Genomic DNA, 27,051 nt, shown 5'->3' with positions numbered 1-27,051 from the left:
GAGTGTGGTGGAGGTGCCTTCTTTGGAGGCTTTTAAGCAGAGGCTGGATGGCCATCTATCTGGGGTGCACTGAATAAGATTTTCCTGCTTCTTGGTAGGAGGTTGGACTGGATGGCCTCTGAGGTCTCTTCCAACTCTATGATTCTAGGTCATTCAAAATACTGGCCTTGAACTGGGTTATCAGAGTCCACATTGGCATATTAACCCAGTTCACAGCAATGTGGGATTTTATTCAGCTGTGTGGAAGGGGTCATGTTCAAAGCCATTATTGTGGGCATTTCTACCTTGATCATCTGGGTTCTGAGACTCTGTGGAAGGACCCTATATCCCAGGATCTGATCCCAGGATAATCTGCCAGATAATCTGGGATAAACAGAAAACCTGGGACCAGATCCTGGGATATAGCGGGCCTGGGTTATCCAAGTCCACAGACATATATTCCAGTGCAAAGCAGATGTAGGATTTCATTCAGATGCGTGGAAGGGGCAAGAATATCAAGGCAGAAAATCCCGCAATATCGTCTTTGAATTGGGTTATCTGAGCCCACACTGCCATATATTCCAGTTCAAAGCAGATTTTGTGGGATTTTCTGCCATGATTTTCTGGGATATAGCGCTATGTGAAAGCGCCCTGAATCCACACTGCCATATAATCCAGCCATACATCTCCAATGTTGTGTGTCTCTATTGCGTTCCTGTGCCGAAAGCGCCGGCTCCCGCGCCTCTTCCCTCACCGGGCCAACAGGCTTCCTCCTCAGAGGCAAGAAGGCGGAGAAGGCCGCTTTGCAGCATCGGCTGCTTCCTCCTTCCAGCAAGTTCCACCGCAAAAGGCGCGGAGGGAGCGGGCGGGGGGAGGCAAATAAGCAGTCCTTGGCATGCTGGGAAATGCAGTCCTCTCGCCGTCGTTGCCGGGAAACGCGCAGAGCCCGCCTTGAGGGAGCTCTTTGGGGCAGAGGGGGCGGGGAAAGGCTGCCGTTCCGATGCGGCGCTGAGGGAAAAGAGGCGACGACAGCGGCGACGACACTGCTGCTGCAACCGCCACCACGCCCGGGTTGCTACCTCACTTCCGCTTCCGGGCGCGCGGCCGAGGCGAAGGAGGAGGCGGCGGCGGCGGCGGGTCAGTCAGTCAGTCAGTGAGAGAGGTTCTGTCGGTGGGCCTCTTCTTTCCTCGCCCTCTTCTTTGGAGTGAAAGAAGCCCGGGGTCACTACGGGGGTCCTTCCCTCCCCACCGGCCCGCCGCGGAGGAGCCGCTCCCACCGACGCCGCCGACGCCATGGAGCCGGAGTCGGTGATTGAGGACAAGACCATTGAGCTGATGGTGAGTGAGGGAAGAGGAAGGGAGGGAGGGAGTAGAGTGGGTGGGTGAGGGGAGGCGGCCTCGGAAGGATTGAAAGGAAGGCAAACCGGTGCGGCAGGCCGCAGTTTTGGGCCTCGTTGCTCTCCGTAGCCCCCGCCATTATGAAGGAGGGGGAGGGGTCGTGGTCTGAAGGGAGAGCGCCCCCCCTCCGCCTCCATTTTGGCCGAAAGACATCCACTCCCTTTCAATTCTTAAAGGGGCCGCCTCGAAACAGGCTCCTGTTTCTCCCCCAGACTGGCTTGTGAAGGAGGAGGAGGAAGAGTTTCTGCCTCTTTCTCAGACAAAGGCCCCTTCCACACAGCTGTATAAAATCCACGAACGGGATTATATGGCTGTGTGAATTTAGGGCCTTTCCACACAGCCATCTAATCTAGAATATCAAGGTAGAAAATCCCACATTATCCGAGTGTGGACGCAGATAACCCAGTTCAAAGCAGATATTGTGGCCTACTCTAGATTAGATGGCTGTGTGGAAAGGCCCTCAAAATATCAAGACAGAAAATCCCTCAATATCTGCTTTGAACTGTGGCCCCTTCCACTCTGCTGAATAAAATCCCACATTATCTGCTTTGAACTGTGATATATGGCAGTGTGGACTCAGATATTCCAGTTCAATGCAGATATTGTGGGATTTTTTGCCTTGATACTCAGGGCTAGATGGTTGTGTGGAAGGCTCCTGGGTTATCTGAGGGCCCTTCCAAACAGCTGAATAAAATCCCACATTATCAGCTTTGACCTGGGATATATGGCAGTGTGAACTTCCAGAGAGCCATATACCCGGAATATCAAGGCAAACAATCCACAATAACGGCTTTGAACTGGGTTATCTGAGGCTCCACATAGCTGAATAAAATCCCACATTTTCTGCTTTGAACTGTAATATATGACAGTGTGGACTCAGATAACCCAGTTCAAAGTAATAATAATGATAACACTTTATTTCTAGACTGCCCGCTCTCCCCGAAGGGACTCAGGTCAGTTTACAGTCATAAAACAAAAAGGCAAATATTCAGTGCTTCAAATGAGTACAAACACATCAAAATAGTACAAGATAGTGCACAGTAAAAACAGTAAACTTACAACAAAAAATTAAGCATTGAGATGAAAATAATAAAAAACAATCCAATAAGACATAGTAAACTGAAACATGAGTAAAACATTACAACAGATACCTTAAAAACAATTAAGGTACAAAGCAGATATTGTGGGGTTTTCTGTCTTAATATTCTGCATTATATGTCTGTGTGGAAGGGCCCTCAGACAAAGAGAAAGGCCTGTGTGTCCCCCTCCCTTCATCTCACCAGCTCCCCCTCCCCCCCACACACCCCCCAAGGCCTGAAGGTGACATTCACCTGGACTTGACTGATAAAGGATGCTCTGCACAGAAGGCCTCAGTGTCCTCAAAGAAGGGGGCAGGCTTCTTTGAGCTCCTTTCCATCTCTGGACTTTTGTGGTCTTCCCAGCTTGGTCTAGAATGAGGAAACCTAGGGCTCTTCCAGGCCCCTTCCACACAGCTAAATAAAACCCCACGTTATCTGCTTCAAACTGGAATATATGGAAGTATGGATTCTGAGCCCTTCCACACATTTACATAACCCAGAATATCAAGGCCAGAAATCCCACAATATCTGCTTTGAACTGGGTTGTCTTAATCCACACAGCCATATGTTCCAGTTCAAAGCAGAAAATGTGGGATTTTATTAAGATGTGTGGAAGGGACCTCAGATAGCCCAGTTCAAAGGAGATATTGTGGATTATCTGCATTGATATTCTGGGTTATATGGCTGTGTGGAAGGGTCCCCAGACAGGCAGTATATCCCAGGATCTGATCCCAGGTTTTCTCCATTAAACTGGATTCTGTGAGTCCCCACTTCCAGATAATGGGGATAAACAGAATACCTGGAAGCAGATCCTAGGATATAGGGCCTGTCCGAAAAGATCCTTAAAACTGTCTTAGCCAAGTGTTTGGGTTCCTCTCTCCTCCTCATGATGGGTTGAATTCTCTTGAGAGCATATGTACCTGATTTCTCTCTCACAAAGGAGCCTCCCAGTATGCAATGTGTGCATTTTCTTATGTTGCATGAGAGGCCTCCTTGCCCCAGGCAGCCTTTCCCAAACCCGGCGTTTCCTCTCGCCGATTTGCTAACCGCAAGGGACCATTGTTCCGGAGAACTAGCCGCCTTCTTTTTGGCTGAACGTCGCAAGACGCCCACATGCCCAGAAAGCATTGAGTAACTCTGAAAATATATTATTTGTTTTATTGGATTGATACACCGCCTTTCATCTGGACTGTGGCACCCTCCACACACTGTATAAAATCTACATTGAACTGGGTTATATGGCAGTTTGGACTCAGATAATCCAGTTCAAAGCAGATATTGTGGATTGTCAGACTTGGTATTCTGGGTTATATAGCTGTGTGGAAGGGCCCTGGGATCTGATAGGGAATGCTCTAAATACTGAGATTATTATTTAAAATAATATTATTTATTTTATTGGATTTGCATCTTGCTTTTCTCCTAGACTGGGATAAAATCGGAACCCTCTAAATCCTGAAATTAATTCTGAAAGTATTATTTATTTTATTGGATTTGCACTTTGCCTTTCTTCCAGACTGGAGTGAAACAGGGGGTCCTCTAAATGCTGAGATACTGAGACTTGGGCCTCTTCTACACAGGTGTATAAAATCCAGATTATCTGCTTTGAATTGGATTATCTGGCAGTGTAGGCTAAGATAATCCAGTTCAAAACAGATAATGTGAATTATCTGCCTTGATATTCTGGATTATGTGGCAGTGTTGAAGGGCCCTCAATTGGTTTAAAAAGTACTTCAGTTTTCTGTTGATAGCATCACCTCTCATTTAAAATATAGTCTGCGGCCCTTTCCACAGCTGTATAAAATTCACATTAAACTGGATTATATGGCAGTGTGGACTCAACCCATTTCAAAGCAGATATTGTGGATCATCTGCCTTGATAGCATTATATGGCTGTGTGCTGTAGCCATTTTACTACTTGAATATATAGAAATGTAGCAAGCTAAGATCTTTCTTTCTTTCTTTTTTGTTACAAAGGTGTGTTTTCAAATACACTAATAGCTGTAATGGGTTGGATTGGATGGCCCTTGTAGTGTCTTCCAAGTCTATGGTTCAGTATGAGAGCTGTTTTATATAGTTCTGTAGATACATAAGAGTTTTAAATGGGATGTATTTAGCATATTTACTGCAGAATGTGATGTAAAAGTCCTGTGTCTGATGGAGAAAGTCTGAACTGAAATGTCAATTTTATATTTGTCTTACCTGTACATTATCTGACCAGCATTGAGAAACTGGAATTGCAGTCTTTAAATGTTGATGAACAGAATAATGCAGCAGAAGAACTATTAAATGCATCTATTCCCGTCTGTAATTTGTATACAAAAGAGTGTAATATGCCATTTAGATCAGACTATGTTTCTTTTGCTCATTGGGATTATCTGGAGATTATTTTGGCTTTCAATGTTTAACATGTGGATTGCAAGAAAAAAAAAGTACCTGGGTCTGCCAACTCTTTGTGGGGAAAATGCGAGCGACTTTACTTCCCATTTTTCTTAATGGAGGGGTTATAGGCACTTGAAGTATCAAGTGTGGACAATGTCTGAATCTTCTGTTGTCAATCATTTATGCTTTCTTATATACAAGCACACTTTTAATGTGAATAATTTGAAGCATAAATATTTATTATTTTGGGGTTACCTTTACTATTTGAGTGTCTGAATACCAATTCCAACTGAAGCACTTTGTGCCATAGAAAGCATGTAAAATTAGTATTGTATGTTCAGTGAATGCTTCTTTAAATTATATAGATATACAATTTTATAGAGAATGATTTCCTGACTGCTTGATGATAAATATTGCTTTTTGGCTATAAAGTGATGATTCTTATTATCCAAAAAGACAATAATAAGATACTGATGGTAGTATTGCTATTGGTCATCCAGTACAGCTGGTCACTGTAATCGCCATAGATAAAGTTGTTACACGTTTCCACTACACTATTCACTAATACAGATGTAAGATTTCCTAATGTTTGGAAGCCACTGAAAAAACTGTTTTTTATTTTCATTTCTCTTTGTAGAAAAAAAGGAAATGGTTGGAAAAGTTGGAAGTGCAATAGCAGCAGCACCCTTTACAGATTGAAAGTCACATTGTTATAATTAGGGCAGAAAATATTTCCAAAATATTTCCAAAATATTTCCAAAATTTTTTCAGATAAAATGTTAAGAAATCCACCCCCTTTCCCAACATCATGTCCCACTTGTCACTACCATACGGATACAAAAGACTTTCCCCAGGAGCAGAACTCATGTGTCTCCTACATATTCTCAGTAACTCTTTCAGTTAAAGGGTCACTAATAATAAAACTAGAAATCATTTTATTCTGAGACCCTGGTTAGCTTCTGTTAATTTCCCTTTATATCCATGGATTCAACCATCCATGAATTGAAATCTCCCCCCTTTAAAAATCCATTTTATATCAAGGACACACATTTACTACATAATGGGACTTAAACCTCCACTGATTTTGAGATCCAAGCTGGATGTGAGGGAAGACAAGGGCCCATTGTGCTGTTTGCCATCCAGATATTTTGAATGCCGGCTCACAGAAGAATCAGGTAGCCTGACCAATGGAAACAAATTGTAGAAGTCATAGTCCTAATCACCTGTTTCCTACTCCTCTGTTAATTAGTCTCTGTTTCCTACTCTTCTGTTTCCTACTCCTCTGTTAATTAGTCTCTTTAGCCCAGCCATGGAGACGGTCCAGTGGAAGGCTCTGTCAATATCTTCCAGAAAGTCATGAGAGGAAGGGGTAGAATATTGACTATTGTCCATAGCAATAGGTATGGTTAGGTTGATCCAGATGTCTTCTTGCTAGTTGAGAAAGATTTTGACTTGATGTTTTCAATCTTTCAAGATTTGTGCACTCGTAAAACAACTCCAGAGGAGGACAAGAAAGAATCCTACTCTCATATGAATCTGTGTAGGCACAAGACAGCTCCAAACTAGTTATATTATTAAACATGATATGACAGGGGCAGCTTGTAGGAATGTCTTACTCTAAAAGCCTTGATAGTCGTTTTTCTATATCGTGTCTGCAAAGGCATGGCACTTTGAGAAACAAATAGATAAAATGGTATAGATAAGCCCTCATAAATGGTATTGCAAGTTAAAAGTGAACTGAATTTCAGAAAAGGTCTAACATTTTATATATGCCTCTTGAACCCTTTAGTGTAATTCAGTTGTGTATGCCTGTGCTTTCAAATTGTCTGTTGACTTGGATCACCCCTTCAAATGTTTGGCAAGCAATACTTAGAATCGATTTTGCCAGTTCCTTTTCCCAAGATACAACACACAGCACCTGGTATTCAGTTATTCTGTATAAATATTTTCTAGAATAATGCAAAAATGCATTCTCTTTGGAGAAACCTCTTGTGATTTCTATCAGTCGTTTTATTTTAGTAAGATTGCTGTTAATGTAAGCTGAATATTTCATATTAGAACTCAAATTCAAGACAAATATTAACATTAGGGTTGTCCAAAGTGCTACTTGGTATTTCTCTTGGATTCTGATTGTAGTATGAAATATGACACTGGGAGACATAAGATTAGTATCAAGGCATTCTCCCCCCTCTCCTTTTCAGTCAGTTTCTCAATTAACTGGAGCATTTGCTTTTAATAGTAGAATGATCAATATGAAAAAAATATGAAAGCACTTAAATATGTTGTGTCAGCATATATCTACAAATGTGCGGTGTTTTGTAATGCTGAGTATATTAATATTATTTACGTGTCAGACTTTATGGTGCTATATGGAAATGTTTGCTGTAAAATAAGAACAGACAGGTATGATGAATCAGGCAAGCAGTTTCAACCAGCGTACTTTTGCTGTTGCTAATTTTAAGCATTGATGTCAAGATGTTAAAAACAGAAGTAAATGTAAGCTTTGTTTTTATGTGTTTGCAATCTAGTGATTAGAAAAAGGTGACAATATAAATTTATTGATTTTGAACCCAAGTATCAAGAAAGATTAGATACTGTGTGCTAGTGTTTTATAGTGCATTTGTTTAGAAGCTCTTTAGAGTTTAACACAATGATTTTCCAAAGGAACATATCTTGAGTCATGAATTGAATTTAAATATAAATAAATTTTACATTCATAGTAAAAATATATATATTTAGACATACGTTCTTGGAAATCAAAGTAAATATAGCCACAGAACCTCTACAAAAAAGGAGGTGAAACACAGCAAAAGCTTGCATTTAGTTGTCATTCCTTCCAAGTTAATGGAAAGTAATAATAAATAGAGCAGTGAGATCCTGCCGCTTATTTCTGCTTATGAAGCCTTGTGGAGTCAACTCACTTTTTATTCATGTATGTATTATGCTAGGAAAGGGAGATATTTGGTGCTCAGAGATTTCAAGGGCTGCCAAACAGCTTTAGAGGTGCATGTAGTCCCTGGGTTGCTTTTTACCCATTACTTTCATAGTTCTTATTCAGGTAAATCCTATCTACTGACTGGAACCTTTCCATTTTGTTGATAATAAGAGGACATTAGTGGGAGCAGACTGTAGGGCCCTTAACATAGATGAGTGTATTGTGTTTTTTTTCTGTTAGAAGGGGCTCATGGGGTGGATGCCTCATTTTTTTGCATAGGTGTCAGATATTAACTTTATATTATAATAGTATAACATATGCAGAAGAGAGTTAAAATGGAAAAAAACAAGTGTACATAAATATTGTATCTGTATGCTTGTGTGTGTGTATTTAAAGGAATACTTTACAACTAAAAACTGACTCTGTGATTGATGATGATCAGTTAGTGGAGAGGCTGTATTCATTTCCTTCTATTCAAATGAATGGTTGCTATAACGTACTGATATTGTGGCAGCAAGAGGATCATGCTTCAGAGCTCAATAGAGAACTGACTAGGTGAAATGAATGACTTTATTCGCATAATTTAGAAAATGTGCAATTTTTATCTTCATAAAGATAGTCTTAATTCTGTATTACCTAAGCAAAATTTTACAATAGTTCATTCTGTCCACATTTTTGCTTCTAAGTTTGGATTTGCACTTCATTACATTGTGTTTAGTTGTGGTTACAAATTGGAGTTCTTTGTTAGTCATGGTTTGCAACAGTTTATATCTTCTCTATGTTCCTCATATTCTTGTTTTTTGTTATAGTAGAATCTCACTTATCAAACATTCGCTTATCCAATGTTCTGGATTATCCAGCGCAGTCTGCCTTTGAGTAGTCAATGTTTTCAATACACTGTGATGTTTTGGTACTAAATTCGTAAATACAGTAATTACTAAGTAGCATTGCTGCGTATTGAACTAGTTTTTCTGTCAAATTTGTTGTTAAACATGATGTTTTGGTTCTTAATTTGTAAAATCATAACCTAATTTGATGTTTAATAGGCGTTTCCTTAATCCCTCCGTATTATCCAACATATCCGCTTATCCAACTTTCTGCCGGCCCGTTTATGTTGTATAAGTGAGACTCTACTGTACTTCTCTCCTTTATTCTTCCATTTGCAGCTTTGTGTGCTAGAGGAATGCAGCAGCAATCTTATAATGGGAAATAATACATATTTAAACAACTAAGAGATACCAACTGAACATAGTAGATCGTGTTTCCATTTTAATCCCAGGACTTGGAAACCAAGTTTTCATTTTGACAGGCCAGAGTTTTGGCAAAATGCAAGGAAGATAACTTCTCCTTTATTTTTCTGGGTGCTTTAAAAGCATAGTCCATTGGTATCTGCACAACACAGTAGAGAAGAATGGGACTTTTATGGGATGTATAAAACAGTGCTATTATGGTTGTGTATCAGGTTGTTCTCATCACATGTCCTAAAAGAGCATAGAGTTGTTGTACCAGAAAAACAGTTTGAAATGTTCAAAGATGTACTATAACCACAAGAAGAGTCATAATGCAATGGCTTCATGCCTGTACCTGCTACCATTCTTACTTTGTATCTTGCTGTATAGCTTCTGTGAGGAAATAATTTTGCGGTTTGTAATACACATAACCCAATACTGGAAGAGTGGCTGAATTTCAAAGATAAATAATCTGTGGGACATGTTCCTTGAGTACATTGTATATCAAGGATTAGCACATGTCAATGAGAACAGGAAGAGGAGGAAATTAAAATTGCTAAATTAAAAATAATTTGCAGCTAATCCATCAGATCATGTGTTTCTTAAATTGGTAAACTACATTGAACAATATACAACAAAATCCAAAGAAAGGCAACACTTTATTAGGCCAACTAAAATGCAGAAAAAGATCATGCAAGCTTTTGAAGGTTCATTGGCATCTCCACCAGGCAAATAGGTTCAAAATCTTACAGGAGAAGAAAGCTGTCAAGTGTTAGAATCGCAGAAATACATATTGTTTGATTTGGTTTTGTGTTGTCAGTTATGATCTGGAAATATGTATTGTATTTTCCTGCATATAAGACTACTTTTTAATCCAGGAAAATCTTCTCAAAAGTCGGGTGTCGTCTTATATGCCAGGTGTCGTCTTATAGGATGGGTGCTAAAACTTCCGAGACAGACTGGAGGATCTGCGGGCGCCACATATGATGGGGGGGAGCTAAAAAATGGCTGCGGCCACATCCCCTCCTTATGCGGCGACTGTATGAAAGCAGAAAGGGTGGCACTGTAAAAATAAAATAAAATAAAAACAATAAAAGAAAATCCACTCACCAGGAATCGTGGAAAGAAGTGACTTAACGTGATCCCGATGACGAGGTGAGGGGGCGCCTCACTGGGAAGGTGTAAGTGAAGGGCGGAGCAAGCTGCAGGCATCCAGAACGCCCAGGGTATGGAAAAACATGCCTCTTTGACCCATCTGGCATGCCCTTGTATAATGTTACCATACCTCCTCTGCCTCTCAGATCTTGCTCCTGAGGACTGCAGTGAAGCAGCACAACCATGCATGTGTGAGATCTGAGAGGCAGAGAAGGAAATACGGTAATAGAAAACAAGGGCGGGCCAGACGGGTGAAAGAGGCGTGTTTGTGCTACTGCTCTGATAGTCTTAGAGACAGGGAGGGCTGGGCAGGCAGGGAGACAGTTTCCTGCTAAGTACCTGCATGCCATAAGCATTTGAATTGAATTACCATATTGAAATACAATGTGATGCTTTTAAAATTTTTATTTGGTGCGTGTTGGAAGACAGGTAGTCTTATACAGCGAGTATATCCCAAACTCTATATTTTAACTGGAAAAGTTGGGGTCGTCTTATAACCCAGTCGTCTTATACGCCGGAAAATATAGTAAATGCAGGCAGAAACCAGTCCCCTTCTTGGACATATGGAAACTGGGGACAATTGATAGTAAAAACAGTCAAAAGTTTTCATCCATTAGCAGCACCAAAAAACTTCAGTTGAGATTAATGCTGTATCTGTTCTGTTCAACACTAACTGTCCCTTTCATACACAGATAACTTTGAATTTCTCAAGAAGTCTTTTCCACCCCCATCAAGAACTTTTTGATGCTGTAGACTGGAGAAAAGCACGCCAGTTGTGATTGAAATGAAAAGGCTTTATCTTTGTTGGAAGTAGAAACCTCAAGTCTTACTCCATTAGCTTCTTTTTAAAGTTCCTCTGTTTTAGCAACATTCATTATGTTCAAATCCAGGAAGCATATTCAGGTTAGCCATGTTAGCCATTCAGTAAAATACCTTTGCTGAAGGAAACACCAGCCCTCTTTCATGGCTTTCTTTTGCATAAGTAGATACAACTTATCATTATTTGGAAATTCAAAAGCAGGTAGGAAACCAACTGATTTTGTGAAATATAAATCAGTCAAAGGATTTACTGTGTTTTGTTGGATGATGTCAAGATTTAAATTTTTCTGGAATCACATAATTGTGTGTCTTAGTATGAATTTTATTTTCTTGTGATAAATATTGACGTGTGTCAAAAATGTATCTAATTGTGACTCTTCTAGAAGCTATGAAATAGATAGGCCAATTCTATATAGAAAATGAACATAATTGTGAGAAATTATAACTATCATAATTACTTTGATAGTAGTAACTATACAAACTATAGAATTTGAGAATTTAAAAGTTGATGTCTTTTTCCCTTCATAGTTATAAACTGATTCCTTCATTCACTTTTTTGTACTAGACATTGGAATTCTATAGATATGGTATCTGTTGTATTTTATAATAATCATTCCTGATTTTATCAGAATACTCACTATTTTGTGAAATAATTGTATGGTAAAACAGAGAGAACTTAAATTATGGGGAGGAGTACAAATATTTTGAATGAATAAATAAATATTGAAACAAAGTTCTAGAATATTTGCTGTTTCAAACATAAGAATTATACCATCATACCAAAGTTGAATTTAATCCAGTATTCTATATACTGTTGTTTTCAGTTCCCCTATCACCCAAAAGTACAAAGCATGAGACAAATATCTCTCCCAAGACCTTTAAAATAAAGGCTTTCTTCCTCATGGGATCGCATGTATTTGTGTTCGTCGATGTAAATAAGGATTTAGAAACAAGGAACATGTGCATTTATGATTTTGGATAACATGATTTTAAACAAGTGTTTTAAGGTTTGATATGCTTTTAATTATTGGTTTAATGTATATGTTTATTTTACAATATGTAAATGTTGTTTGCATGGCATCAAATTGTTATATATGTAATCCGCATTGAGTCCCTTACAGGGTGAGAAAGGCGGGGTATAAATAATTGTGTTCTACTCATCCCCATTTGTTAGTACAGTCGGGTCTCCTTATTTACAGATTCAACTACTCACAGCTTGCAAATATTAACCAAAAACAAACCTTTATTGTGCCATTTTATATTAGGTATATCATTTTACTAAAACATTGTGCATAGTGGGACCTGAGCACCCATGGAATTTTGTGTGTCTAGTGAATGCAAATCATATGGGTATGTTGCCTTTGTTCTTCACAATATAACTGTGAAGTATTGAAAGCTGTTAGGATTATAGTCATCCTCCATAATTGGATTATTTATCCCTTACAATGTCTCTTAGGCTCCTTCTACACTGCCATATAAAATCCCAGTTATCTTGCTTTGAGCTGGATTATATGGAAGTGTAGACTCGTATAATCCAGTTCAAATCAGATAATGTGGAATATCTTCCTTAATAATCTGGATTATATGGCAGTGTAGAAGGGGACTTTGTTACTCCATACATTTTTTTCATGAAGAAACATTCTGTGTTTAGACACAGTGCCAGTCAGCTTCTTGATATTTATTTTTGTTTTATTTACTATATCATACTCCACTCTTCTCACCCTGAAGGGGACTCAGAGCGCCTTACAGGTTGTGGCAAAAATTCAGTGCCGCATTATACATACAAATCACAAATATTAACATCACCATTTATAAAACAATTAAAACCTATAAATACAATTATTTATTTATATATTTAAAATGACGAAATACCCTCAGAAAGGAACAGGTTTATCAGTATCATTAAGCAACATGGCTGTGCGTAACCCTACAGATTATAGATTCTCTATTACTGTGTATCACTGCAGAATCCTTGACTCTGAAGTTTCCTTCCTGAAAATGGCTAGTATTGGGGGTTTCATTGTGATGCCACCAAATCTTAAATTTCTTTTTCTGGATAGCTATACAAAGGAAGTACTTTGTATCATTCATGAACACAGCTCTTTAAACATCCTAGTTTCAAAAAGATATCTCAATTTCTCATTTTTAAAATCTTTGTTGTATAAATAGTGTTCATGGTATATAATACTTACAAATATTGAGAATTATAATGTTCAAGTGAATTTCTGAATTCACCGGCCAGATATTTATGCATAACATAAAATTGATATGTAAAATTGATATGCCATGGTTTCCTTTGCAACAAATGTTATTTATAAATTTACTATGCTGGTGCCCAGGCAATGAAAGGGCAGTAGGGAATTCCCTAGTGTATTTTTTTAAAGAAAAATGACACCATAATTATCTGGGCCAGCTAGTTGGCACATTCTTCTATTTTTCAGATTAATGTTAGCATTGAGCAAGACATATAATAGGGACTCACAAATTGTGATTGGCTAGGTAATTATGGGTATACAGTAGAACCTCTGTAATCCAAGTTAAACGAGCGGACCTCATCTCAGTTTACCCAGATCACTCAGATTACCAGGCCCAGGCGCCTGCCGAAGGGAAAAGTTTCCTCCCTTTGGCGGGCGTTTGGGCCTTTAAAGAAGCTTGAAGCGTGCTTCCCTGGGTCCAAGCGCCCGCCGAACAGAGGTTTCCTCTCCCTTTGGCGGGCACTTGGTCCCAGAGAAGCGGGAAGCGGCACGCTTCGTGCTTCCCTGGGTTCAAGCGCCTGCCGAACGGAGAGGAAACTTCTCCCTTCGGCGGGCATTTGGGCCAGCCAGCGAGCGGGTGAAAGGGGAGGGCCACAAAGGCCCTCCCTGTTCATCCGCCTGCCCACACCTCGGCTCCTTCATCTTGGTGTCCCTCCCCGTTCACCCCCTCGTATTGCATGGAGGCTCGGACCAGCCGGGTTTTACTGTATTTCTTTTACAATTAGACTGTAAATGTCAGTCTTACTTAAGCAATGCAACATTGTTGTATGTCTTTATCAGGCCAGATATTGCCTGATATGAATTGGATGAACTTATAAAACAATTTTATGTAAGGTAATAAAATATGAAATGCCACCTTTTAAAATCTGTGATACATTCTATGACTTTTCACAGTTTTTTTCTGTTTCAAAGCAAACTACATTTATATTGTTGATTTTTTGGAAGATAGGATTCGGATTCTGTTTTAATTTTTAGTCTGGCTAACATTTGCTATAAAACAAAGGAAAGCAAATTTTCAGTGACTCCTTAAAGACTAGCTATTTCATTACTCAACCAATCAAATTCAGTGTTGTTATTTCTGCATATGTAGAAGTATGTAAAAATGGTAGGTGGCATACAGGGCTACATGAATCAATTCCTGGCCCTTCAAGCCTGACTGCCCAATATCAATTCTGTATGGCCCAGCAATTTACCATTAGATTTGAGAACAGTCACAGCAGGAAGGCAGAATTCATTGCAGAATTAAAGTTTCAGTCAACACAAATGCATTTTTCCATTTTTTAAATTGGGTTGATATGTCCTTTACAAAGAAGGGTTACCATTTCAATAACTAGCCTGTTGGAGCCCTTGGTGGCTCAGTGGATTAAACCCTTGTGCCAGCAGGACTGCTGACGTGAAGGTTGGGTTGCTGACATGAAGGTTACTGATTTGAATCCAACCTGGGGAGAGCTCAGATGAGCTCACTCTATCAACTCCAGCTCCATGCGGAGACGTGAGAGGAACATTCCACAAGGATGGTAAAAACATCAAAACATTCGGGCGTCCCCCCCGGGCAACGTCCTTGCAGATGGTCAATTTTCTTACAGCAGAAGCGACTTGCAGTTTGTCAAGTTGCTCCTGACACAGACAAAAAAAACCCCCTAGTCTGTAGTAGGAGAAGGTGAGAAGCTTTCTGCTGCTACCTGATTCTTTGCACATTCTTTCTTTTTCTTTCTAACATTCTGCTCTTTTTGTTAGGAAAAGACTTGGTGATCCCTTGGTGCTTGTATTCAGAAGGAAAGTTAAACTATAATTCAGCATGTTAATAGTCGAGGTCCCTAACATCCTGCCAGACTTGAAAGGACTATATAACCCCACCCCCTTTTTTTTACAGGTTGCTTTTTCAGTAATAGTACAAGTAGTAATTATTCTGAGGTGGGAACTTGTGGTTTCTTCATGAACCAGCTTTATAAAGTGAAGTTGGCTTATTTCAAGAAACTAAAGCTTAATCACAATTTGTTTGGGTGTAGCAGTCATGGCAAGCTTCTGAGTGTCCCATTTGCTCAAGAAGGGGCAGAGTGTGGGAAGGCTAAAAACTCACAGTGGCTTTAATATATCTGTGTGTGCGTGTATCTCACATAAAGCACGCTTCAGTATTGTGTCCAAATGAGCAGAGTGACTGAAAAGTAAAGATTAAAAAAAGAATCAAATTTCACAACATTACCTGCAAAGACTGAGTAAGGGGAATTATGATGGTGCTGTATAAACTAATGCTTTCTGTGGAAAATATGGATAGAGATATGTTTTTACTTCCTCCTTGAGACTCCAGATGTTATTGGATCAACTCCCTTAATCTTTAGTTATTGGTTGTCCTGAAATCCAGCAGCATTTGGGGATTAGAATTGGGTACAGTCAGTTACTGATAGTGGATTCAAGAGAGGAAAAATGGAATTCCTTCCTGCTATGTCTAATTAGTTAATGCCGTTCTCTGTTTCAAGATGTGATAAAAGACTCAAGCTCAGTGGCTGGGAAAGGAGACCAGACAAAGTCCTGGAGCAAAAGAGGTTTCGTAAAAGCTGTTAGACATGTGTAGCAAAATGAAATGTTCATAGGGCATCAAGAGAAGATTAGGCCTTTCTTGTGGGCCACTTAGAAGCCTCTGATCACAAACCAAATTTGATGGGCCTTTGGTCGTTTTTTTCTTTGATGGAATTTATGAAGAACCCACAAGTTACTTGTATGCACGTTCTGTTCCTTTTGCTGTTAACTGTGTCATAAGGCATTTGTGCAGTATATATTAAATACCAAAAAGGGTTGTAGATTTTGATTCCACAATCGGTCTGAAGTGACTTATGTGTTAGCCTAGATGCACACGTAGTAATAGTGCACACCACTACCAAAGAAAGGAAAAGTATTAGAGTTCATTTTGTGTTCCTGTTATGAAGCTCTTGTCTTTTACATGCACATGGTATCTCTAAAGGCCCTTTTCTGTAATATGATGTATTGAAATGTGCAGGAATAGTGGGCAGAAAGGAGACAAAGATAAAACATATTTATTGAATTAAGAAATACATAATATAGATGTACCACTTAAAGAAATGGTTCTTGAAATAATCCAGTGTTCATCCACTGTCTTGAACTTTTAATATTTACTTAAAATGACCTGTATGTTGGTTAGTTATATGTGGAAAGCTTCTGTTCCAACATTGAAGGAACTAGCTGGGATGGAGGTATGGACCAGCAGTCTGGTTGTGCTTAAGCTGTAAATCATTTCTTGAGGAACCTTCACCATGTCAGAAAAAACATCTGTTCTAGTGTCACTATTATGTGGTTACTAATGTTGTATGCCTTCAAGTCATTTTTGACTTAGTGGTGACCCTATACTGGGGTTTTCTTGGCAAAATTAGCTTGGGAGAGGTTGACATTGCTATTCTTTTAGGCTGAAAAAATCACTTTGTGTGTTTCAGTAGCCAAGTAGCAAGTCGAAGCTTGAGCTAGGAAAGAATGTGATAGTTCTCCAACTGATCCTGTCAAAGTTGTATGCCCCTGCCTGCAACATAGGAGGTAAACAGCAATTGCCTCTAGAATCCCTTATTGAGCATGCGTGAAGAGAAAATCGGGGGGGGGGGGGAGCAGATTATCCTCCTTTAACATATATCCCCGTTATGTTTTGTAAAGAATAGATGTGTAGACCAAAACGAAAATCATTAAAAAGTGGAGAGTGGTGAGTTTTTTTTTTTTTGGGGGGGGGGGGGATCTCTGGATGTCTTTCATATGATCAGATGATTCAAAATGTTATGCAAAGCTTACTTGACCTGATTCATTCCACAAGTACATGTTGTTACGGAAACTCATTGAATTTTTTTTTTTTTTGTGTTCCTTGTTCTTTCTATCTGCCTTTGCTACCAAATCTTCTAAAATAAATGATACTCAGATGCATATGATTTTGTTTCCTGAAGTAGATCTGTATCTGATTGTAGAAAAATCTATATGAACATATTAAGTCATTAATTATATTGAGTTTTTTTTAACATTATAAATATTTAGGATACTAGTATATCAGTGTTATTAGATAATAATGTGTTCTTTTCTTTATAGGACAAAGGTGCTAGTTTATAGTAACAATACAAAACAAATGAAATAAAGCATTGAAGGTTTTGTCAAGAGGTTGAGTTAACTGGTTCGATTCTAGATACAGATAAAAATTTCACCTTAGAAACATAGTTTCATTTATTCATTCATTTGTACACTATCTACTAACTAAATTTCTTGATGACTATTTCTAGGATCTGGGAACAGTAGTTTTGTTTCCTTTATTTTGTTAGTTTCTTATAAATGCAGAGTGTTAGTGATGGCATATTTTCTTTTGGATGCACCATTAGTCATTTGAGCAAACAGATGCTTGCTTCATTGTGATCTTATATTTTGACAAAGATTATGCTGGTAATGTTTACCTTGGCATTCAGCTCTAACGTCAAGTGATGGTTTCCGCATTATATCTGAATCCAGCTGTAAACGTCATGGGCTAAAATGAGCTCATGACAGTGATAATTTACCCTGTGGTCAGAAAAATAGAAATATACATAGGATGTGACCCAAAGAACAAAGCAACTAGCTCTCTGAGCTCAAGGGAAGTTTTGGCTGAAGCATTGTGAAAAATATTGCTCCGCATACCACAATATATTATCAAACATCTTTCAAAACTCAAGAGTTTCAGAAGTAGGTTTTGATTTGGATGTGCTTAACTCTTTGAATGTCTGTGGGTTGCAGTTGTTTATTTATTTATACCTTGTACTTTGCAGCAATGCTTGTATCTTGAAATGATCTTTGGTGACTTTCCTAGATCTGAACTGATGTTTGAGATCAAGCGGTTTGTTTCAATGTATGTGGATGGCAAATTGCTGTGCTTGGGGTTGATTGACTCACCTATGAAGAACCACAATTTCTTCTCTTTAATTTAGTTTCTTGTCTTAGATCCACCAATCCGGTGAACCATCTGATTTAATGCCTACTGGAAATCTGCCAGATGTACAGGTTTCCTTGTCTTTCTAACAGCATTAGGAGTGCATATTGGGATTTCGTTCAAGAAAAGAAGTAGATACACCAAGCTGAAGATGATTGGCTGCTCTCTTTTGACAGACAAGTGTGAAAAGGAAACCCCATTCGAATTCCCATTCATTCTGGATTGGTGGATCTGAAGCACAGAAACAGAGTTTCAGGTAAGAAATTCCACGTACTAAATAGTGTTACATATGTGTAGTTTGGTGAATAGAGAACTTTTTGGTACATGAAATTTACAAAATATTGAACCTTAAATTATTATAGGCATATACCATAACAGATATATAACCATTTACTGTATTTAATATTTACATCCCTGCTCATTGATAGGGTTTATGAATTATCTCCTGATGAAATGGGTTGGGGACTCACTTATCGATTCTGAGTAATGATATCTCTTCTTAAATGAAAAATGAAAGTATCTGCAAGTCTGTCTTTCTGTCTGTGTCTCTCCCTCTTAGCTAGGTTTTACCACAGTGTTAAACTTCCATGGATGCAGGGAATGGTTATCCACTTTTCATAGCCCAACAGTGTGAGTTCTCAGCTTTAACAAGTAACACTTGTGGATGTGCCTCTTAACCTATAACAAGCCAATGAATCTTTCATAGCACTTTATTAGACAAGGAATACTCAGAGGTGGTTTTGCCAGTTCCATAGCTAGCATAAAACAGGTTCATTAAGAACAGTGAAATGACCTCAGGTGATTCAGTGTTTGAACCTTGGAGAATGAGAACACCTTTGAATGCCGTACATGCATTAGCCACAAGAAAAAGTCCCACTATTTTTAGTGGGGCTTACTTTCTAGAATGTAACTATGTTTAAGATCACAACCTAAGTGTTGGAAATGGGCTGCTAGTTTATAAGCCTTTGTTTTCTAGTTGTGATGCCACTATTCTTTGTGCTAGCAAAGGATAGAGAAGGGAATAAAATACTTATTTTTAAACAAAATTTATTGAAATTGATTATTTGTAAAATATACACCAGCTTTATTAAAAATCAAAATCTCTAATTATTGTTTAAGTTTGCTATTTTAAAATATTTTTTCAGCAGTCATTCATTTTTATGTGAAGTTAATTAACCCTTTAAAATCCTCGTTTTTCTATATATCTGATTGTGGCAGGTACCAATTTAGAAATTATTACATAGTTTCTTACACTGTTTGTGCTCAATATGTTTTACAAGAAGCAGTTGTGGATCAACTCCACAATAATAACAAGAATATAATTTTTATGGTTCAAAACATTTCCTTCTCCCGATTTCTTTATAACATTATTGATTGTAAACTAGTCTTCGCGTGACACTTCAGAACACTGATATGTTTATAGTGCAAGCAAGCCTTGTCAACCTGGCAGATCCTGAAATTGTGGAGTTTGCAATTTTGTACTTGAATCCTGTTGGTAGTCACAATTATCGTACATCCACTTCATCAGTGAGATTTACATTTGCACTGGCAAAACCATGTCCCATTATTCTTTGCCTAAGCATACTGTATGGAATTCATGAAGTTGGCATAAGCTGACAGGTGATTTGAAGGGAGACACACACCACTAAACAGTTTGTTTAGCGGGTGTATTCTAATTGGGACTATCAGTTGGGCTTAGGCCTTAACAACTGATGATGGCAAGCAGGAATTTTAGAAGTATTTTGCAACACTTCAGTTGCAAATGTCTTAAAGCCACATATTGCTGCTCTGCAGAAGAAAAGGTCAAATTCTAAATGAAATGATAGATCTTGCTTTAATTTAAAAAATCTTTCAAAAAGGAGTTGCCTCCAAATTTTGATTCTTGGGAATTAAGAGCAACTTCCCTGCACACACTATGACAAGCATGGAGCTAGAGATGTTTTAAATGTTGGGGCTTAGAGTAAAACATTACAATAGCAGCTGAATATATCACTGGGCAGAAGTGCCAGTTTCTGATTTCCTACTTCTATACTGTGAATGAAGAGTTTGCCTAGAAGTTGTTGTTTGCTGGCCATGTTTTCATAAGTTCTTAACGTGTAATTAAGACAGTAACAAAATTTTGTTTAAGTGCCTCCTGAAAGTTACCAGGCTGCTTGGTAGTTCTATTCTAACTGGCTACTTTGATGACAAGAAATTTTCAGCATGTGATCAGTGAAAAATTCACTCCTGGCCTTGAACTTGTTCGCAGCCTTAAAAATTTATCTTTCTGTTGCCTTCCCCCATGTTTCTTTAGGGTTGTTACTTATTTGCTGCATTCCTGAACATGTCAGGAATCAAGTACTTTTAAGGGTGGCTGCTCAACTAGCCCTGAGGCAGAGTCTATAAATAATAAATTCTGCACAGTGACTTTTACATTCACCTCTCAATCGAAAGTGACATTATAATGGCAAAAACAATGAGAGTCCTACGGCACCTTACAGGCTGAGACGTTTGTTCTTGCATGAGTGTATTAAGAACTGTAGTTCCTTTCATCAAGTTCATGCCACAGTAAATTTGTTACTAAATAAAGTGTCCCGGGATTCTTTGTGTCTGCTGTGAAAAATTAAAATGGTCATTTATTTAGAAGTTACAATGTCAGAAAGCCAGAACAACAAATGTCATGACTTTTTGCTCAATGTGGCTTTGACCAAGTGCATAGTTTTAGTATTGTGGATGGTTATCCCACCCAGAGTTGGGATTTGATGTGGATTCAATCACATCAGCATTTGCAGGAAGTAAGGAAATTCCTACCTTTGAGTAAGTTTTTTAATGTTTGTTAAATAGTTAAGGAAGGTTTGACTGAGTGTCTGTAATCTGCTTAGATTACAGACTTGTAACTGTGGTGGTGGAGTGGATTAAACTCTTATGCCGGCTGTTCTTCTGACCTGAAGATCTGAAGATTGGTGGTTTGAATCTGCGAGATGGTGTGAGCACCCATCTGTTAGCCCCAGGTTACCATGCGGGGACATGTGGGAAGCCTCCCACAGGATGGTAACAAATCCGGACGTTCCCTGGGCAATGTCTCTGTAGATGGCCGATTCTCTCACACCAGAAATGACTTGCAGTATTTTCTCAATTTGCTTCTGACGTGATACAAAAACACTGCTTAGATACAGATAAATTCTTCCTTTGCAGCAGTGGCACTACTGGATTGGGCTTTTGAGCCTTGCAGCCAATGACATCTGGAGGCCCAGAAGATCCCAAATTCTTGGTCTGCAGGTCCAGGATCTAGGAATGAGTTTACCAAGTTGTAGATTTGGCATTTCAGCAGTGGAGGGGTTTAAAAGTAACTGAAGGCTCCCAATTGCCAAGCTCTACAGAGCATGTTTGGACATAGACTTTAGGGAGAAAAACAAACACAAATGTTTCTCCTCTTACCATCTGCAGAATTATCTGAAGTTTTGCTCACTTCTGGAGCCTTTCCAGTAACTTTGCACATTTTCTGTTAATTTACAAAAATATCTTTAGGATGTGGGGAAATAAGACTACTTATATTTTTATAAATATTACGAATCAGTACATACAGGAGACAGCACAACTCATAAAAGTTTTAGACTTAGCAAACAGTAGCATCAATTTATTGTTAAATGTATTTATTTATTTATTGAAATTATATTTTGCATTTCTTCTTAGTGAGACCCATTCACTCTTGTAGAACTTGTATTTTTTTAAAAAAAAGATATTTCAGCACAGAAATAGTGATGCCATTTTCCAAAAAATGAATACATTGCTGAGACAGCATTTGCAACTGATTTCTTTGCTCCTTCTGAGGGCTGGTATTTGATGATTTCATAATATATCAAATTGTGTTCCTGTTTTGAATATTGCCACACATTATAAACTTATTCATTTGTCTTAGTCAGCCCCCCCCCCCCCCCCCGGTACCTCTTCCTCCCATCTAGAATGAAGGTAATAGTAGCTTATTTCCCAGAATTTTTGTCATTGTTATAGCGGCATAATGTGTAATGTACTATATTCTAAATGCTATTTCTCAGGATTGGAAAAAAGGAAGAAAGTAATACCTTGGAGTTAGTTTCTGCATAATTGCATAGTGTAGCTGTTTGCATGTCATAGTCAGTTTATATTTTAGATTATCTGGAACAGACCTGTTCAAATCTTCAATTGCATAAATATCAAGTATCCGATAGGCTAGTCTTCCTTTTACAAAACAAACAAACTCATGAATATATCCTTGTCTCTTGAAAATATACTTTAGCTGCAATATAATTTTCCTGCACAATTTCTCACCAAACTTGCTGCAAAGACTGACCTCAGCAACGGATCTGTCCTCATTTCCACAAGCTGAATAGTTTTACATTTTCAGTAATTGTTCTGAAATTGGTTACCATGACCTGATTGAATCAACACTTACATAAATGCATTGAATCAGTTAATTTAGTTGACTATATTGAAGTAATTGTTGAATATTGAAACAACATTTACGTTGAAGAATTATAAAGTTGAAAGAAACCATAAGGGCCATCCAGTCCAAGCCCTTGCTATGTAGGAAAATATCATCAAAGTACTCCCAAAAGAAGGCCACCCAACCTCTGCTTAAAAACCTCCGAAGAAGGAGACTTCATTGCATTCTGAAGCAGCATATTCCATGGTCAAACAACTCTTTACTGCCAGGAAGTTCTTCTTAATGTTTAGGTGGAATCTCTTTTACTGCAATTTGAATCCATAGCTTTGTGTCCCAGTTTCTAGAGCAGCAGAAAACAAGCTTGCCCCCTACTCAATAATATAATATACATGGATATCATGCCCTCTTCTCAACTTTATCTTTTCCAAGCTGAACTTAAGCCAATCTTCATAGGGCTTGGCTTCCAGACTCTTGATCATTTTGATCACCCTTCTCTTTGGACACATTCTAACTTGTCAATTTATTGTGTTCTGGGAATAGATGACTGTTTCTTGCTCTACTATATCTCTTCTCTTCCTTGTAGTGTAATGACATCAGGAGAAACATTTATGAAAATGTACTGAATCTGATTTTGGGGTAAAACAGACGTGATAGTGGAAAACCCATTTTATTCAAGCTATGATCTACCTGATTCATGTATACAGGGCAAAGATGCCTGCCAAGGGGCAGCTGGCAATATTGACCACTTTAGGGCAGGCTAAACACAGCTATACCGTAACTTTCAGTAGTCTGGGTTGATTTTCTGTTTAACTAAGTTCTGATACTAAAAGTTTGTTCAACCGGGGAAAAGACTTGTGAGGGAAGTAGAGTATGGGGGAAGCAAGAAGTTAGTGCAAGAAGAGTTCCACTCTCCCCATTCACATGTCCTGCTTTTAGAATTAGTTGTCCTTGTTTTATAATTGGAACAAATTGCTAAGTTACTGTTTTGAACAACACTCCCAGAAATATTCAACAGTGTGAGATTGTTGCCCATGCTGTCAAAAATAATTGTTTTTCTAAGTTCTCTGCAGGATTCCTGCTAAGCTGAACAGAGTTTGTCCCTCAGCTCATTAATATACAGCAAGACATTAGGAGCATGGGAGTCCTACAAATTCCTCTCTTGACTCATTTGGACCCTTGTCCTCTGTTCTCAAAGCAGGGGTTTGATGTTTCCAGGTTCAAGGAAGAGGTTCTAGATGGTAATGTGGGAGTCACACATGCTGCTCTACACACACACACACACACACACACACACGGAAGGGGAAGAAAAGCTCTGTTGCATCATTCCTCGATATGCAATGGGGTGTTAGTGAAAAACCACACTTCAATATGGAATTGCTTGTGATACTTTTTGTAGTGGCATTGTGAAATTCTAGAATAGTAATGTAGGCTCATATATTTGTTGGCTCAGAAATGCAACCAAAAATACTGTTAAGCAAAAAAACAAAAAAGCATCAGAAGCTAAGAACTTCTGGATCTGCTGATCAGTGTAGGAACAGGGAAAGCTTTTGAAACCCTTGTGCTTCAATAAATAGCCTCAAAAAACTGGCTAAACTGACATTAATTGTATAGGATGAGCTATGGAGCTATGTTTCTATATACTAGAGTTGAAAATGAATATTAAATTGCCCTAGAAACTGTTCATCATTGTTTGTGGATGGGCTATAAACCAAAAGAAAATGGGAAAACTGGGGTCCTTCAATGTCACATTTTACCTGCAGGTGTTTTCTACCATTTGACTATTAAACATTCATGTATTTCCTGAAAGGAAAAGGCAGCTAAGCTTTGAAGAACAAAACTATCCTGTATGACTTCAGAACAGCGTGCTTTAGCATTGTAGTGCTTTTTGTACTTTTGTGACATTTCAACAGATGAAAACATACTTTAAATATGGGTGCAGTTATGCCTCCTCCATCCAATATCCATGTTTCACTTACTCAAAAAAAAAAAAACCCAAACAAAAAAAAAACATCCATCCAGAAAATCTTGTGGGCCACTTTAGGTCCTACAGTGCAATACTCTTGGAAACATCCAGTCCAATATAGGTTCACTATTATCCATGTTTTCAGGTTTTTGCAGAGGGTCTTGGAATGTAACCTTCATGGATTGGGGTGGGTCTATTGTATTGTATATATGGTATTTCCCTCCCACCTGTCATATACATTGTATCTTGTCTTCTAGTTATGGAGCTGGAGAGTTCCCATGTTGTATTTTCTCACACACAACAAATGAATTCCTGTCAGTAACACTTAAGAAATAGAAATGATGAATTGGCAAATAGTCTGCCCCATTTCCCGCTGAGCTCATAATAAGGTTGGCATTGTTTCATAATCAAAATGTACACCTACATCTTGTGTGGAGTAGTGAGCTCAGGCATGTAGGATTGCCTGCTGATGTATGCATGTATTATGGTGAGATGCATTATGGTGAGAATGTCCTTTTTTCTTACTTTCCTTTATAAATCACAGGGGATTTATTAATTATTTGCATGGAACATAAATAATATGTATTACAGTTATCAGAACAGATAAAATCTTAAGAGGCAACATCTGGCCCATGCTTTTCTCTGCTGTTGAGCATGTCTAATGACTGGACCTTCAATGCAAACACAATGTGGAAAAGTCTTAAAGGAAATTAGATGTTCTCTCCCCAATGATGCATTGCATCTTCCTGTATAATGTAGTACTCATCTTTTGTAGAAATGTTTGTTATAGGGTTTCATGCAAAGGAGGCTCCTTCTTTTCCGTATATCAGCAGTCTTGCAACTGAAAGAGGTTTACCAAAGATCAAAGGGGCACCTGGGTCTGAATCTCAAGAATGTTGGATCATACTCTATGAAGCTAAGGAGCGCTAAGACTCCCCCCCCCCCCAACAGTAATATGCCATATGGTGGTTTAGTAAACCATGTCTTCAGACTAAGAGGGCTTTCCAAAACTATGTGAGGATATCATGATCATTTATTAATACACAATGTATAATGTGTACACCTATAAACGCATGACACTGTTCATTATCAATATTCCAAGATAATGTATAGAATTTATGAAAGCATCTAGCATGTTAAGGACTGTCTTAAAGCAGTTGTTCTCAACCTGTGGGTCCCCAGGTGTTTTGGTCTACAACTCCCAGAAATCCCAGCCAATTTACCAGCTGTTAGGATTTCTGGGAGTTGAAGGCTAAAACATCTGGGGACCCACAGGTTGAGAACCACTGTTTTAAAGAAAGGAAGAAGTAAAACATCAGGGAACCCCCACCTCTGAACATCAGCAGGCCTCCCAGCTAGTGCCTCTGTCTCTTTCAGGTCTTTTGTCAGATGCAGTGGTAAGGATGGTGGTGGTAATGGACTAGTTAGCCAGTGCCATGTGTTGCAGCCCATTGCGTTTTCCTTAGAGTAACAGATGCTGTCTTGTTAAATTAGGAAGAAGCATGATTATCTATTTGTCACCCTTAAAAGGGTTTGCAAGTGTATCTACTGCCTCAGTTATTGTGGACATCCCTTTGAGAAATAATTTGATATGTACATTTGGTAGGAATTTAGTCACACCTGTAAATGATTTGACTTCTAGACCAGTGTTTCAGCTACACTTTCTCTGTCCTGCAGTTTTATTCTGCACTTTGTCCTGAGCAGCTGGACAAACCATAATGGGGTAGAGGTAGGACAAATAACTCATTCCAAGTATTTGGTTTAAGAGTGTGAAACTTTTTAAGGGAAATTATTTTCCTTTCTACTTTGCATGCTATGTTCATATAAAATGTCTGTAATGATGAGATTCAAAATGTCACAGACATAATCCATATATTTTGTTTTTCGTTAGAGATGTTGAGCAGGAGAGTAGGAAACTGCCGTTACTTTATCAGTTAAACTAATCATTTCACTGGCACTGTGTGTGTAGAAAATCTTTGTAGTTTACACACACAAAATTTGATGTGCTTATTTAGAATTTTTGCACTCTGCTTATGTTTTTTTGCTTATCCTTTTGAGCACGTTCTTGTCTCAAATAACAGTTTGACAAACAGCATCTGAGTATTGCATCACCCTACAACTACTTGCTAATTGAGAGTTTTGATTGAGAGATTGCAATTAAATGTGTTTCCTTCGAGCTTTACTAATAATCTTAATACTCGTGACTTTGTTAGATGCTGCCATCATTTTCTTCTCTTCTCTCCCAGAAGAGATTAAGATCAGTCTTCAGTCATTTGTGAGGGAGAAATAAATGCTGAAGGCAGAAGATCCTGCATTAATTGACTGCATTAATTTGAGTCAAGTACAATATTTCCTTATCAAGAGGAAACCTTTTTAATAGTTCATAAGAGTTAACATTTAAGCAGGTTGTTACTTAGTTTCATGAAGCTACTTTTTACATTTCTGAAACTGACCTTGCCATCTAGATTTTTGGGATATGCAAGCTCCTAATTTAGTATGGAGCCCGGGTGTCGCAG

General features: G+C 38.5%; 1 protein-coding gene and 1 long non-coding RNA gene across 5 annotated transcripts in view; one reads left to right on the top strand and one right to left on the bottom strand.

Annotated features, from left to right (window-relative positions):
- LOC134292604 (uncharacterized) overlaps positions 1-1,002 on the bottom strand; it is a 39,265-nt gene extending 38,263 nt beyond the window's left edge. Inside the window, exon 1 of the long non-coding RNA XR_009999863.1 lies at positions 734-1,002. This is a non-coding gene — a long non-coding RNA (uncharacterized LOC134292604). The remainder of the gene's footprint in view (positions 1-733) is intronic.
- Positions 1,003-1,095: 93 nt separating this feature from the next.
- Positions 1,096-27,051, top strand: part of fbxw11 (F-box and WD repeat domain containing 11) — a 95,231-nt gene continuing 69,275 nt past the window's right edge. For 2 of the 4 annotated variants that reach the window (XM_062958083.1, XM_062958076.1), the window contains exons 1-2: positions 1,096-1,317; positions 18,347-18,426. Coding sequence is in view for 2 of the 4 variants with exons in the window: in XM_062958080.1 (XP_062814150.1) it covers positions 1,273-1,317 (45 nt within the window). In the remaining 2 variants the exon portion in view is untranslated. The remainder of the gene's footprint in view (positions 1,318-18,346; positions 18,427-27,051) is intronic. The other 2 variants (XM_062958080.1, XM_008115329.3) reach the window with 1 other exon arrangement.

This window comes from Anolis carolinensis, chromosome 1, assembly GCF_035594765.1.
Source record: "Anolis carolinensis isolate JA03-04 chromosome 1, rAnoCar3.1.pri, whole genome shotgun sequence".
NCBI classification, from domain to species: Eukaryota; Metazoa; Chordata; class Lepidosauria; order Squamata; family Dactyloidae; genus Anolis; species Anolis carolinensis.
The sequence above is the reverse complement of the archived record's forward strand: the minus strand, read 5'-3'. Positions and strand labels throughout refer to the sequence as shown.